We start from the raw sequence: 15901 nt of genomic DNA on the forward strand, positions 1-15901 counted from the left end.
GAAGTCTGCAAGTTCCCTTCCGTGCCATGTTACAAAGGAAACATTTGTACTTGCGCAGAAGAATACAAAAGGTGTACGGTTTTAAGCACTCGGGGAGCCCTGCTGACATTTCACAGCAGCAGCCTACCTTCGGATTGCGGCTCTCCTGCAAGGAATTGATTGGAGGCAGAGACACCAGGGTGGTCCCTGGAAGGGGGGTTTTATAGGAGTTTCATAGGGATGTACAGGGGGGTGGGGGAGGACCCAACCTTTACACCAAACCAAAATACAATTCCATCGCATTAACTCAACTGAAAGCATTGTTTTTAATTTCTTCTACCAGATTTTATTTGCGTCACGAAACAGTCCGCGCTTCTTTTATTGATAAAAGATCCTTGCAGCTTTCAATAGCCTAGAAGGATATAACAGTGAAATGAGGTTACTTGAGAAACCACTGGCAGAAATGCAAAAGGTCGGCGTCATGCAGCCAAGTAAAAATAAGTACTGTAACAATCAAACCAATCACTGGATGATAGGGCTCCTAACACACATAAGGCATCTTAAGTGATGTTAGCTCTGCACGTATCCATATGTCCATTGCATTCAATAGGAGTGCAGCTGATACCACCTGCAGTTCCCCCATCACTGCTTTTTCTTGCTTTGGGGTTGGTTTTCTGCTTTTTTTTTTTTTTTTTAACTGGATATTTCCTGTATTTGTTTAATAAGCAGAACAACAAACAAACAGAAAAACAACCTCACAGGTACCTTAAGTCCTCCTGTTCCCATCAGGTAGAACAGAACCACATCCAAGAGATGAGGCACCCCAACTTCCAGCACAGTTACGCTTGATGCCATCAGCAAACAGCAACTCCCCCCAGAACCAAACAATAACCAACTTCCACGATGAAAAAACACAAAGGATATTTTCCCCTCCGTTCCTTTTCAGGAGTCCCTTCCAAGAGCTCAGAGATGGAACAAGCATACTCAATAACACAGCTATGCCTCTGAATTTGTCCTCTCACCATGCAGTATTTTCATTCCTGTGGCTCTCCCCTGGACGTGCTCCATGAGGTCCACATCTCTCCTGTAATGAGGGCTTTACATCTGGACACAAAACGTTTTGCCACTGATATCAGCAGAGACAAGATATCTTACTTCCTTTCTAGTTATTTTCCAGGCCATTGAGTCAAAGGATTACACTCACATCACCTATTATGCTATCATACTGATCTAGTTTCTAAACACTGCAGCTGTGCACAGCACAGCCTGCAAATCTAATTGGAGCCTGTCATCACAATTTTTAGTGCAAGCAGCCATTTGGGCATTAAACAAATCGCTGTTTGCAAGCAGATGTGCTCACTTTGAAGCGTGTGAATTACACAGTAACTCTTTGATTATACAGATAGATTAATTAGGATTAATTAGGCCAATTACTGCACGCTGTCAGAGGCTGCTGGGCTGGACTACCTGTCTTTTTTAACACCCCTGTTTGAACAACAAGCAGTTTGTTAAAATAGGAAGTTTTCTTATCCAGAAAAGCTGATGTTACTTTTTAATCAAAACACCAACTTTTCTTCACTACAGAAATTTGGAACAGAACATATAAACATATAAATGTTCAACAGGTCATCGAGGCTCCCTTTGGGGCTTCTGTCAATACTTCCACTGCTAAGATTAACAGACCTAAAATAACTGATTGTACATAACTGATTTAATACACTTAAAGTGGGACCATGCTTGACGCAAGGGAAACCTTAGACCAAGCACGAGAAACATACTCTCAATACCCCAGGTTACTGAAAAGCTGTGGATGGTAGAGATGAGTGTTTGCACCAAGCACAGCCCTTACTGTGCAGAATTCCCTACATTGATAACAAGTCACTTAATGCCCAGAAAATGCCTTTCACTGGAATTCTAATCTAACAAGATGGGAAAATCTTGCACAATCTTACACACAAGCTGGGCTTGTTCATGGGGCTTCACATCAATGGATGATTCCACTGGGTAGGCAGACCAGAAGGTGCTCATGCAAGTCACCCAGGCTCTCCTACTGAACCCTCCTTGCATCTCAAAAGCCCAAGCAGTTTTGAATGCAGTTATGTCTATTCTGCATTTGGTGGCAGTTTTCCAAGTACCAAAATTCTTTTGGCACAATTACATGTAGAAGAATTGTTACAGTAACAGGCAAATAACGTAGTCACATCATTCTAATAATAGATACACAAATCAGTCAGATCGGGCTTCTAAGGACCATCACTTGTGCATATTAAAATACTATTTTCCAAGCAATTGGATTGATTTACATGACTAATCACTAGACAGTGGTCTTTTGATCCTTAAAGATGCACTGCCACTGCCTAGGTCCCCTCAGAGCCAGAGCCAACACTCTCACTGACCTCATGGAAAGATAACTGACTTCAGTTGTTTAACATACATGCTTATTTTGCATAGATTTTTGTTTTCTCCATCCAGGGTTGCATTCGAGTGCATGCTTGACATGCAGTATGTGGTGACCTATCCTTCCTTCTAGTATAGATTGACAGTGTCAGAGGAACGTGTGAGTAACTTCCGTATATCCCAAGAGCACACATGTAAAGTTGAGGTCTCAGTTCAGGAAAACAAGCAGTAAATTAATCAAGGTAAGTATCAGCTAGCTACTCTATGATCTCTTCAGCAGTCACAAACTAATAGGCTCTCACCACATTTTGCTTTTAGTGACATTTGTACTTAGGAAGCGTTCTGCAGTGTGGTCCATCACAGCTGCTCTTCTGACAGTTACACCATGAAAACGGGCAGATCTACAAAAAGAAAAAAGCAATTAAAAAAACAGGATAAACATTGCAATGATCCTCAAAGGCTGTGAGTATGCTTATCAAAGTGGACTCACTGTTGCCGTGTGTCATTTCACACCTCCTCACCTTTGCTAGCCTTAAGAAACACGGCAGCAAAGCAGCAGTAATGAAAATCATAGGGTGATTTTCATAGAAAAGCACTATTTATCAGGAGCAACACAAGAGACATGAATAACAATACACCAATAAAGTTTCCAGAAGTGACTACTGATTTAGATTCACCTACTTCTGAGCACTCACCAGCTTTAAACAGCTTATATTTCAGGGAGTGCTAGACACACCAAGTAGAAAAACGGTATCCTCAAATAAATAATAATGATAGCCTCCAAGTATTTAGCAATAGCCAAAAGATTCATTTAATTGTTTTTTGTTTGTTTCCATGCATACCACTACTGTTAATGCTCTGCTTGATCCAGTCCACGAAAACACCAACATTTGTGTATACTCCTGGGTAGCTCTTTCTTCCACAGCCCAAGCCCCAGCTAGTGATTCCATTAAGGGTGTAAAATCCTGAGCCATCTTTTGAAGGACAAACTAATGGGCCACCAGAATCACCCTGCGCAAGGACAAAGGAACGTGGTTACCATCTAAAAGCACTCTTTATGTTTTTAAAAGATAACTTTGGCAAAAATAGGTCTAAGCTGCTCACGTGTTTGGCCGTGCACAAAACATGCCATATACCATAACATGCCAACATGCCGTGCCATAACATGATTAGGCACTGCACTCTCCTGTCCTGCTGTCAGCTGAGGCAGAGTAAATAGAACAGTGCTGGTTATTTCTTGCTGAGCCATGGCTGCAGGTTGGATATGCCTGATCTACAGCCTGTTTTGCAAGAAAACAGCTCATAGTGAGGTTTCAATACTCCTCTTTTCAGAATCCATCTGGCTGTACCCCAAATATAAGAAAGCCACTTACTGTGCATGAATCCTTGCCTTCCTCCAGAGGGAACCCAGCACAGATCATCCTCTGAGTCACTCTACTTGGAAGGTTTATGTAATAGGTCTGACATGCTTCAAGCATCAAGATGGGAACTTCCAGCTGCTGCAACTTTCTATTCTTTTCCCTATCTTGAAATAAAAGACATTTTAGAAGCTGGCAGAGGCATTAATGATACAATGCCTGCCTCACCTTTTAGCACAAAGAATGATAAATATCTCTTATTCCCTTTGCTTTTTTCTTCTAGTACAGCAGGACTTTTCTCCACTACTCTCCTCTATCTCTAGATTTTATACAGTCTGCTTATTTAAGGCTTCCAGAAAACAGCTTGACTCTTCTCCTTTTCAAATGGTCTAAATCTAAACTGATTGCTTTATTTCTACTCATTTCCATGCAAGACCATCTGAACTCATGTAAGTGAAATCCAGGAATCCAAGAATCAAAAGTACAGATAGAATTCACGTTGCAATATGGAACAAACTATAAAATACAGCCACAGTCTGCTCAATCTTCAAAATGGCAAAGACTACAAACCTTCTGTCTGTGCTCCCCATCCTGTGATAATGCATACACTGGAGGGCTGAACCACTTCTTCCTCCGCAGGGAGACACACAGGATGCACATAGTGGTTGAATTCTAAGGGCTCAGCCAGTTGCAGTAAGGCGATGTCAGAGTCCATAGTGGTCTTGTTAAAGCTTGGATGTATAATATATTGCTTCACTGATCTTTTCTAGGAAAGTAAGGACATTGACATTTGCTCAATGACTTGGGAATTTAAGCCTTTGGTTTTATAAATTTTCAGGATATAAGATGCTTGAGGAGATGGAAACTTCTAGAAGCAGCTGTTGAAGTTACCAACTTCCTTACATTAACAAGTCAAGATTATGGCTCTTAGCAATGAATCAGGGAGCGTGCAGGAAACTCCATTCAGCACATGCAGGAAGAGGGCCTTGGAATAACATTAATCCAGTCTGAGTAAACAGGAAAACTGGGCCCTTATTATTGCTATCTTCGTAATAGAGACAATATGCTCTTCACTCAAGCACCCTTTGCGATGCCAAGGTGCAGATTTCACTGATGAACACACAGGTTTGTGTCGAATCAAGTTCTCTGGCAGTCACATAAAAACTGTTGTGCAAGTGCAGATTAAGACCAGCATTCAGGCTGGAAGATTGCTGCATCAAAAGCAATTTGAGAGCCGCATTTACATTAAAAATAATTTTGCAAGATTGATTTTTATTTTCTTATTAAGCTGAACCTAAATTACCTGTCTGTATTCTTGCTCTGTAAGGTCATGAATTCCTGTGACCACCATCCATAAGTCTCTGTATAGTTCCCTCAAAAAAAAAAAAAAAAAAAAAGGCAGGGGGGTTAAATACATTCTCAGGCTCTTATAACAACAATCCTAAAATGCAAGACTCTTATAACCTCCCCCATTCAAAATAAGTTTGAAGGCTCTATATATTCCTGGGCTAACGTTCCCATGAAAATTGACAAAAATCTTCTCACTGATTTCAAAAGAGCATGAAAAATTCTCGTGATGAGGCCATGGCATCCCTGAAACAGTGAACTAAGAGAAAGATCAGCTTTATAAAGACTGAGGCTGCCTGTTGCAGAACTCAAGGCTTCCACATCATGGCCTGCACCATTCCAGGGATGGTGCTGGTCTCTATCATAAAGAGAAAAATGGATAACACGTAAAGCACAGTAACTCATGTCATCAAATAAATGATATGAACAAATGCAACAGAAATCCTCTGTTTTCAGAACCAAACCCTCTCACACACTGAAAGCCTGTCCTGACTGCCTGATGAAATCACATTACGCCACATACACAAATTCTGACGTGATTGCAACGTGCAATAGAGAAATCCTCCATACTATGGCTCTTAAAGCCATACTTTCAACACACTACAATAATGCTCTTGACAGTATTTTGCAAATTGATATTTAGAAACCTAAAAACCGAAGTCAATCAATTTGCATTTTAGAAAATATTTTAAAGAATCTGAAAGTCACACATAGTACCTTCTTGGCTTCTGTCCATAAAAACAGAAAAATATCCATGTGATCAGAACTAACAGATCGACAGCTTCCTAATAAGGAAATAGCATCAACTCTGGGCACAAAAGCTTCCTCTGTGTCCTCTTAAAATCTAGAGGAAATAATGCTCTGTAAAGGATCCAGAGGGAAGTTATCCAAGAATAACTGATGGGTGACAAGTATCCTGACATATATTCTGCAAACTGATCTGAATGAAAACCAAGCCTACAGAAGTAGGTTATTTCTTAGGTAGCCAGTCTAACCGTAGTACATGCGTGTGGAGCAAAAGAATACTGTGGCAATCTCCCCGGGCAGAAATATTACCCTGCACAGCTTCACTGTGTAATGCAGACATTCCCAGAGGATTCATCCAAGTGTACTTCACAGAATCACTAAGGTTGGAAAAGACCTATAAGATCATCCAGTCCAACCATCCACCTGTCACCAATGGTTCTCGCTAAACCATATCCCTCAACACAACATCCAAACGTTCCTTGAACACCTCCAGGGAAAGGGACTCCACCACCTCCCTGGGCAGCCCATTCCAGTGCCTGACCACCCTTTCAGAGAAGTAGTATTTCCTGACATCCAGCCTGAATCTTCCCTGGCGCAGCTTGAAACCATTCCCTCTAGTTCTATCACCAGTTATATGGGAGAAGAGGCCGACCCCCAGCTCACTACAACCTCCCTTCAGGTCGTTATAGAGAGCAATAAGGTCTCCCCTGAGCCTCCTCTTCTCCAGACTGAACAATCCCAGCTCCTTCAGCTGCTCCTCTTAACACCTGTGCTCCAGACCCCTCACCAGCTTTGTTGCCCTTCTTTGAACACGCTCCAGGGCCTCAACGTCTTTCTTGCAGTGAGGGGCCCAGAACTGGACACAGTACTCAAGGTGCAGCCTCACCAGAGCTGAATACAGGGGGACAATTACTTCCCTACTCCTGCTGGTCACACTACTTCTGATACAAGCCAGGATGCCATTGGCCTTCTTGGCCACCCAGGCACACTGCTGGCTCATGTTTAGCCGAGCGTCAACCAACACCCCCAGGTCCATTTCCTCTACACAGTCTTCTAGCCACTCCGCCCCAAGCCTGTAGCGTTGCTTGGGGTTGTGTGGCCAAAGTGAAGGACCTGGCATTTGGTCTTATTAAATCTCATCCCATTGGCTTCAGCCCAGCTATCCAGCCTGTCCAGATCCTTCTGCAGGGCCTTGCTACCCCCAGGCAGATCGACACTTCCAGCCAACTTGGTGCCCTCTGCAAACTTACTGAGAGTGCACTCAATGCCCTCATCCAGGTCATCAATAAAGATATTGAAAAGGACAGGCCCCAGCACCAACCCCTGGGGAACGCCACTCGTGACCGGTCGCCAGCTGGATTTAACTCCATTGACCACCACTCTCTGGGCCTGGCGCTCCAGCCAGTTCCTTACCCAGCCAAGAGTGTACTTACTTAGAATTAAAGCAGTGAGCAGCTGTGACAACCCATTCTTTGTCAAGAACTGCTCCTCCACAGATATGTTGATCCGAAATTTGTATGCTGACCTGCCAAGGCCATGAGTGTGGTACAGCCTCTTCACCTCCAATTATCCTACTGAAGATGAACCTCGGCTGATTCGAAGGCGTTCCACAAACATCATCTAAAAAAGAAAGGATTAATGTCTCAAGAAGCTTTTTAGAGGTTAAGATTGGAGAGGCAAAGAACAGCTCGTTTCAGAACCATCCCACAACTTCCAGGCTTCTCCCTCCCCCAGTGTTTTTTTCTACATCTTTCAAATTCTCTCCTCAGAAATTATCCACATGTTTAGAGATAGCACGAGGAGGAGCTTTTTGCCAAAGGTGAGCATCAGTGAGGTGAAAGCAACCTATGGCACTTGAAAAGTTTTAGTCTCAGATCTACAGTGAGTACAAACAAATTCCATTCTTCATAAACTACTAGAGAAAAAAAAAGCTTTAAAACTCCAGTTATTAATTCCAACTACCCTGCACTCTTTGCAATCATCTTCCATAAAGCAGTGTGTATTTTGACTTGCAGGCTGAAATAATGTCAATATTGTTCTAAATAATTCAAGATGCTGAAGGAAACAAGAAAAACAGGTTCTGTCATTTGAAAGCTAAAACACAGAAATGTTACTATTCATCTTTTTATTTCCTTGGCATGAAAATGGAACGTCTCGAGACAATGCAGACTGCAGTTCTGAAACATTTGGAGAAAACAGCATTAAGTTGCAGTTCTAGAGGTACTTCACATTCCCATGAAGAAATAAGAATTCAGGTTGACTAACCTGTTGTAACCTGCATTTCTTCCTCAGTCGTATTCGTATTTTCAAATACTTCTACACTAGCAGAATCCAAAGTATTTAAATCTAGCAAAAGAAAACAGCAAATGTGTTAGCAGGCTGTCCTGAATAATATTTTTTAACTTTATAATCATTTCTGTGGAAGGAATAGATTCGTATCCGAGGAATCTATATTATTACATCTTCACATGGTAGTAAAGAACCATTTAAAATGTACCAGAATACTTTACACAAAACAAAACCCTGAGGTTTGGGGGAGATTCATTGTTTTTCTTTACCCACTCAACAGGCCCTTTGTTCAATCCTTCAGAAGTTCACAATAAAGACTTTTTCACTGAAACAATGCATTAGGTGAGAATTTCCAAGAGCAAAATCATTCTGAATATCACTATTCACTGCAGAGCCCTTTATGCTGCCCTAATGAAGCAGCCTCCCAACTTACAGGATTCTATTACCTGTAACATGAACAAAAGTGATTGTAGCTCTGAATCCTTCGAAGTTCTCTGTTTCGTCAGAGCGAAAGACAACCAGCATCATGGAAGAGGAGCTTAGAACAGGCGCTGGTAGGACAAACCCACATGATCTAGCTAAAAAATGAGAAAGCAAAGGTTCACGGAAGATTAAAATGTAGGTTTTCATATTTACCTTTTTCAACAGAGCATACACAGAACGTGCATTCCAGTTGTTGCACGAGAGGGTAAAACAAACCCAAAACTATGCACAAGAGAGGATCAGATAAGCCAACAGAGGCTGAACAACTGTTCTACTATTTCTGTCAGTTTGTTCAGTAATTATCTCATAAGAACAAGGAGGCTCTTAGCATTATTACACAAAATATTATGGCAGCACTCATAGTCATAGGTTGCCATTGCATGTAGATTACATTGGAAACGTGGGTGTGCTTGTCAGCATTGAAACACTAGCATTAGCCAGTGCTAACCTTAGTACCAGTATCAGACTTGACTGGGACAAGTCTTTCCTTCTTTTGATGTAAACCAATGGAATCTCCAGCTAAGCATTAAGAATTGCATGAACATTCATCTTGAGTAAAGAATTGGGTGCTGAAAGGGAGAATTCCTGGGTGCTTTCTGTTCTGCCTGGCATCATTACTATAAAAACAGATAACAGCCTTATGCCTCTCTCCCCTCCATTATTTTTTTTTTTAATAGACATGAATTCAGATTGCATACCATATAGAATGTAAATGCATACAACTGTTGCTAGGTGACTTTTTGTCTCCGCAAGAGGAACAGAAGAACTAATACAAGCAAGTACTTTCAAGGTACTGAAACTAGTACCTGCAGCAACACCTGAGACTCTGGAGGTAAATTTCAGTTTACGCTGTAAAAGAAAGCTACTGAAAGTCACAGAAGTAATAGACCCCCACAGTATGCCAAAATTAAAAGCCAAACCAATTTCCTCCTGTTTTTCCACATCTTCATACACAGTAACAGCATCATAAGAGCAATCTTCACTTTCTTCTACTTCAAAAGACTGGTATGTAAGCTTTTTAAAAAAAAGAAAGAAAAAAGTGAATCTTGCTGAATTCACAAACTGAAATTCAAAGCTCTAAACAAGGGCTTTAATATTCTCAAGGATTCTCTTAAAGTCTGATCTCTGTGGTGTTCAGACCTCTCACATCACATTAAATTTGATAGAAGAATGCACCATGGTAAAATTTGAACCAGGAAATCCTAGTTTACTATAACCCAAAGGAGAAGTCCAAACCTATCTGCCTTTTGGGTCAGAAAGGGATTTCTCTCAAGTGTGTCCAACAGCATCATTCAAGCTTATGTTGCTACATCTTGCTCGTCTTTAGCTGCACACTTTCTTGTCAGCTAAATGATGCCCACTTTCATTCCACAAACACGAGAAGGGCCATACTTTACCTTTATTACATGGTCCTCTGGCGCACAAATAATCCACTGACAGTCTGCCAGATTGCTGTAGTGCTCTGGATAGTGCATACTTTGCAACACTCCTTCTTCAAAAAGGACAGCTAAGGACTCACAGCCAGAATCTAGAAATCCAGAAGAAAAAAAAAAGAAAAAAAAAAAAAATTGAGGCACCTATTAAAGTATTCACACACAAAAGGAAAAAAAACAAACCCAGAAAACACAGAAATAGGAAAACAGCAGCAAGCCAAGTCCCTCTGCAAGGAAAACACAACAAATTTTTTTCGTCTGCTCCCAGGCAGAAGAGACATTCAGTTGTGACTGCAGCACATCCCCTGTGATACAGGCAGTGTGCTGCAGAGTGAGTTACCTGTGTGGGACTGATAGAAGTGCAGGACACAGACATGTCAGAAGAACATCTGCCAATTTTATTTGGAAATGAAAGTGGAGGTATAGAATCAGCAGGTATGACTTTCTTGCTAAGCAGTGGCAAGTCCCCCAAGAGGGGATTCCTCCCTGCCCTTACAGATCATAAAGGAATGAAACTGGTTGAAAAAGCTGCAGAAACAGAAACAGCAGGTGTCTGTTTTTGTAAGTATTGTCCAGACTCAGGAGATGAGCCTTGTACCTGCCCCCTAGTGATGACAAACCACTCTGCAGAGCAAAATTTAAAGTAGCTTTCACCGGAAATTTGGCTTGTGTGACTGATTCTATTAATTTCTAAAACTTTCTGGAAGTGGAGAAGGAAATTAAATCCTTCTCGAGGATTTAGGGAAGAGGCAAAGTAACAGGAAGTTTTTTTTCTGAACAGCATCTGTCCCTGTCTCTTCCTGGCATCTCAGTTTTTCCACAATCAGCCAAAGTTTTTCCATCAGCCAAAGCACACTTACCTTGTTCATAATGCCACCCACTTAGGAAAAATCACAGAAGCTTTCTCTGAGTTAGACTTACCAGGAAGAATACCTGGTGTAAGAGCTTTGTAAGTCATAGAAAAACCAGTTCCACGATCCTTGTTGTCAGAAACAAATTTCAGCCTTATATTATCGGACCCAATCAAAATAGGTAATGGAAGATCTCCTCCACAGAATTTCCCTGAAACAAAATTTCAGAGAATAATCACTGCTTAAAGTCTTCAGCCATTTGAGAAAACTCTGCTGTACCATTTTTAGCACTTGCTTATAAAAATGTACAGCTGAAATTGTCTTTCTATTCCTATTAGCTATTAATCTGTTAGCTCAAATAAAAGATGCACATTTAAAAATCCTTGACATCAGCAATTCATATGCTGACACATTTCCCCAACAGGCATTTTTTCCATTCTTTTCCCCCTTCCAATCTCTCATCTTTCAGCTTAGACCACGTCAGAATGAATTCTATTGTGAAAACGTGAGTAAAACCTCGTCAACTGAAATGTTCTCTCTGTGTTCAACTGCTGTTAGAATGAAAGGTGACATTACACTGACATTATTTTATAGAACAAAAAGGCAACAACTCACCAACGAGTCTGTTGTCTTTTGAATAGACTGATAAAGAATCATAGTCACAAAACGTTTCCAGCTCCATATCGAAGTGGGAAAAATGAAGCAATATATGATTTCCTTCTGATACAAACAGAGTCCATACACACAATCTGTAATGACAAATTTGCTCCCATTCACAAAACTGCAAGAAAAAAAAAAACAACACAGGTACCAGAAAGATCTTTCTGGGGAAATCTGTGTTTTATCTACTCACTGATTGTTTTGATAGAACTGTTCAGAACTTCCAGGGAAATTTAATTCTCCTTCACTGGCTGGGAGTTTGCCATCCTGAACACTACAAAATGCTGCATTGTAGAGTTAGAACAAGAATCAGGTTTAACACATACACAGTCCTCTGCTACACCAAACATCTAGATAATATTGTGAGACCTAAGACCGTTCATCTGTACCTTGTTTCTGATGGCAGAATTATGTTAGGTCTTCCCTCTCTTCTATTTGAAATTACAGCAAGTCACTTTTAAATCACATAATTTAGAGGCAAAAGCCAAGATCTGCCAGTGTAAAAACAGTGTAAAAACAGTGGTGCTTGCTTATCATCTTTAAGAAAGTATTTGATGTATATGATCAAATGATCATTATGATCAGTAAATGATGATTTTGGTTATCAGGATTTTTTGGAAAGGAAAAATGCATACCTCAGGATTACACATTTATTGCTGTCCATTTGCAATAAAATTATAAGCTATTTTGCAGCAGAACACTTTTGCAAGAGTACAGTAGGAGACTGGAGGAAGCAGAAGTGGTTTTCTCTGGATAACTACTGCTAGAAACTGCAGATACCCGTAAAAATGCCTTCTTTTCTGTTGTAGTGAGGGTCTGGCGCCCGGAAGATATCGCGTTGTACGGGAAGACAGGGTCCCCCTCCCGATAGCCAATAGCGTTCAGTGCCCAGGTTATATAAGGCTGTTTCTCCCGCCAATAAACGCCATTTGCCGTCCACCACATTGGTGTCAGCGAGCCGATGGACCGAGCGGCCTGGGATTGGTCGCCGTGCCGTTCCCGAACCAGGTCGCCACGCCTACGATAGGCAACAAGTGGTGCCGAAACCCGGGATTCGCCTGGACGGGTGAACGGCGGCCGGAGCGGCAGGACCAGCCCGGCGGGGAGGACGCTCCCGGACCAACAAGGAGGATGGAAGTCCTTGTGAAGGTCGTATCGCAGTTAGATAAGCAGTGGGGCATCGATTGTAAGCCCAAAGATTTTACTCTCGCTATTGCGAGGCTTTTGCGAATTGGGGTCATTGACCAGCCGGTGGATATTCTCCACCCCGAAGTGTGGGATAAATGCACTAAAGCGTTAACTGAGGAGACGATGTCCTCGGGCTGTGGGAGAAGCCTAGAGTCGTGGGGGAGGGTCGCGCGGTCCCTGCGCAGGGCCATGCGGGAGCGGGAGAGCTGGAGGGCGGCAGAGAGCCGTTTGTTGGCCACCCCGGGACTGGGAGTCGGGGCGGCCACGCGGACTTTGCACCCCTCTGATGATGACGATTACATGTCCTCTCAATCGAACCCCGACCCGCCCACGGAGGGACAGAAACGTGCTAAATCCTTCTGGGGTGGGTTAATCGAGGAGGCCAGGGCTGCCGCGGAGAAATCGGAGCCCGAGGAAATTTGGGCTCGACCGCCCCCCTATGCGCCCCAAGATGGCGCCGAGCCAGGAGAGGGAGGGCGGGGGGAGGACGCCCTTGGCGGGAACATCGAGGAGGTGTTAGATAAAGGCGGTGGGAGCGACCGGGAAGGTGAGGGGAGCGTGAGTGAAGGGTGGAAAGCCAATCAGAGCGGCCGTCTGAAGAAAAGCCGCTGTGGGGCGAACATCCCGCCGAGCAGAGGGCGGGACGAACCAAGAGGGAGGGAACGGCCTGCCCGCAAGGGAGGCGGGCGGGGCCGGAGCCTAACAAAAAGGTACGGGAAACCGGAAGTGGCCGCTCAGTCGGGCTCTGACTCCGGGTCAGACACTAGCTGGGACGAGTGGTTCGCAATTGACTTAAACTCGGAGGAGGAGGGAATGAATACGAACAGAGTTAAGAGCCGAAATAGTCCCATCCAAATTAAAGAGAAACCGCGAGAGGGAGAAATCCCTCTTACAGACTGGATTAAAAAAAAAAAAAAAAAAAAAAAAAAAGATTGCATGTGCTGACTGGGCCCCATCGGCCGCACTAGTGTTCCTGGTCCAAGTGATGGATGAGGGACAGAGGGTCCACTCGCCGATAAACCCTAGGGATATACAAGCAATTGTTAAGGCAATTGCAGATAAAGGGCTTAACTCAGCTATGGTCTCCACCCTTATAGATGGTGTTTTTGGGGGAGACAATATGCTCCCATTTGACATAAAACAAACCTGTAGACTAATTTTTGACGGAGCAGGGATGATTGTTTTTAAACAAGAATGGGAAGATAACTGTGCAAGACAACTAGCTCAAGTAACTGGGGCGGATCACCCGCTACATGGTTCCAGCCTGCAGCGGCTGATGGGTACAGACCCAACAATGATTACCCCCCAAGCACAGGCCCTGGGCCTCCAGGCCCATGAAGTTATGACAATTACTTGTGCAGCCAGGGATGCTATTTGCACAGCCTCTAAAGTTATTGTTAAGCCATTGCCATGGTCCACCATAAGACAAAATGGAAGTGAGAGCTTTACACAATTTGTAAATTGCCTCCAGGCAGCAGTCGACTCCTCGACCCTGCCTGCGGAAGCGAAAGGCCCGGTTGCCACCAAGGCGGCCCACAAGACCGCGCCGGCCACAGGCGGCGTGACCAGCCGGCATGGTGGTGCTGCACAAGATCCGCCGCTACCGGAAATCCATGGAGCTGCTGATCCGCAAGCTGCCCTTCCAGCGCCTGGTGTGCGAGATCACGCAGGACTTCAAGACCGACCTGCGCTTCCAGAGCCCAGCTGTAGGTGAGCGAGGCCTACCTGGTGAGGCTCTTTGAGGACATCCAGCTTACCTGGCACATCCATGGGGAGTGCACCTGAGGCCACAGCCCATTCGCTTTTTTCTTCCGATTAACATCATGTTGGTAGAGCACCAACAACTGTTATAAGAATGTTCTTGTTCAGAGCACCTTATGTTTTCTATTTGAGTTTTCTATTGAAGATTGTTCTATTTGAGTTTTCTATTGAAGATTGTTCTATTTGAGTTTTCTATTGAAGATTGTTATATATTGTTATATTTTACCCAATTTAATTGTGCATAGGGAGGGGGGATATGTTGTAGTGAGGGTCTGGCGCCCGGAAGATATCGCGTTGTACGGGAAGACAGGGTCCCCCTCCCGATAGCCAATAGCGTTCAGTGCCCAGGTTATATAAGGCTGTTTCTCCCGCCAATAAACGCCATTTGCCGTCCACCACATTGGTGTCAGCGAGCCGATGGACCGAGCGGCCTGGGATTGGTCGCCGTGCCGTTCCCGAACCAGGTCGCCACGCCTACGATAGGCAACACTTTTCACCTTTCCTTCTCCTTGCCAAGGTAAGCCAGCAAGACAAAAACAAAGTACACACACAGAATCAAAATCTAACCTCAACTGTTAAATCAATTATATTCAGAAATAGGATGAAAACAATTTTTTTTTTTTGTTTTTACATTCCACTCACTGAAATGGATGCCAGATAAGTAGATAGATTCATCACAGACAAGCAGAAACTACTATCAATTTACCTGATATTTTCTGTTTAGAATCTATGCTTTCATACACAGAACCAACATCATTAATTAGATTTCATGCATTGCTTGAGGTTCCGTTCTACATTTTTTTCCATTCATTCTATTTGCATTTCAATAAATTAATGCCTAATACTTATCTGTCTTAAGGGAAATTCCTTTTTGAAGTCACCTGCACACATGTACTATCTTTCATTAGAAAATTCCTTACTAAGCTAGAAAAAAAAAAAACTATGTATTTAAAGTATGCATTTTCAAGTATGTTGATAAGTCATGCTATAAATATGGTTTTTTGTTCACAGATCACATTATTATTTGAGAAGGCTGGTTGGACTCTAATGCAGATACAAAATGTTGAAAAAATACTACTCACGTGTAGAACTTTTCATTTTCAGATCTAATGAAGGAGGAATAGGGGAGGGAGTGAAAAAAGAAGGTGTTATTACAGTTTCTCATTCACAGTGTAGGCTTTATTTTTAACAGTGTGAGACAGTAGGTTTATACAGCTAGCACTGAAAGTTTGAATTCCTGAGGACATCGTGCCTGCAGTAAACTATGGGTGAAATCAAAATTGCAAGATCAGGCAAAGCTGACTTCTAAATAACCAATACTAGAGAAGATACATCTAGAATTAATAATACATTGATAGGCCTCTCAGTCTGAGCAGCATTCTCTCTGTATGTACTTGTTGAACTACAC

At 42.8% G+C, this 15901-nt stretch overlaps 1 protein-coding gene across 5 annotated transcripts in view; it reads right to left on the reverse strand.

Moving 5' to 3' along the window:
• Positions 1-3: 3 nt before the first annotated feature.
• Positions 4-15901, reverse strand: part of OVCH2 (ovochymase 2) — a 41776-nt gene continuing 25878 nt past the window's right edge. For 2 of the 5 annotated variants that reach the window (XM_090140392.1, XM_090140390.1), the window contains 14 exons: positions 15576-15599; positions 11738-11828; positions 11500-11633; positions 10955-11095; positions 9998-10128; positions 9521-9614; positions 8564-8695; positions 8094-8174; positions 7262-7448; positions 5038-5107; positions 4305-4500; positions 3750-3901; positions 3219-3387; positions 4-2777 (listed from right to left, as the gene is read on the reverse strand). In XM_090140392.1, coding sequence (XP_089996518.1) covers positions 2755-2777; positions 3219-3387; positions 3750-3901; positions 4305-4500; positions 5038-5107; positions 7262-7448; positions 8094-8174; positions 8564-8695; positions 9521-9614; positions 9998-10128; positions 10955-11095; positions 11500-11633; positions 11738-11828; positions 15576-15599 — 1625 coding nt within the window. In that variant the 3' untranslated portion in view covers positions 4-2754. Of the gene's footprint in view, positions 2778-3218; positions 3388-3749; positions 3902-4304; positions 4501-5037; positions 5108-7261; positions 7449-8093; positions 8175-8563; positions 8696-9520; positions 9615-9997; positions 10129-10954; positions 11096-11499; positions 11634-11737; positions 11829-15575; positions 15600-15901 lie in introns of those variants that run through there. The other 3 variants (XR_016466655.1, XM_090140391.1, XR_016466656.1) reach the window with 3 other exon arrangements.

This window comes from Phasianus colchicus, chromosome 5 (assembly GCF_987193195.1).
Source record: "Phasianus colchicus chromosome 5, bPhaCol1.hap1.1, whole genome shotgun sequence".
Taxonomy (NCBI): domain Eukaryota; kingdom Metazoa; phylum Chordata; class Aves; order Galliformes; family Phasianidae; genus Phasianus; species Phasianus colchicus.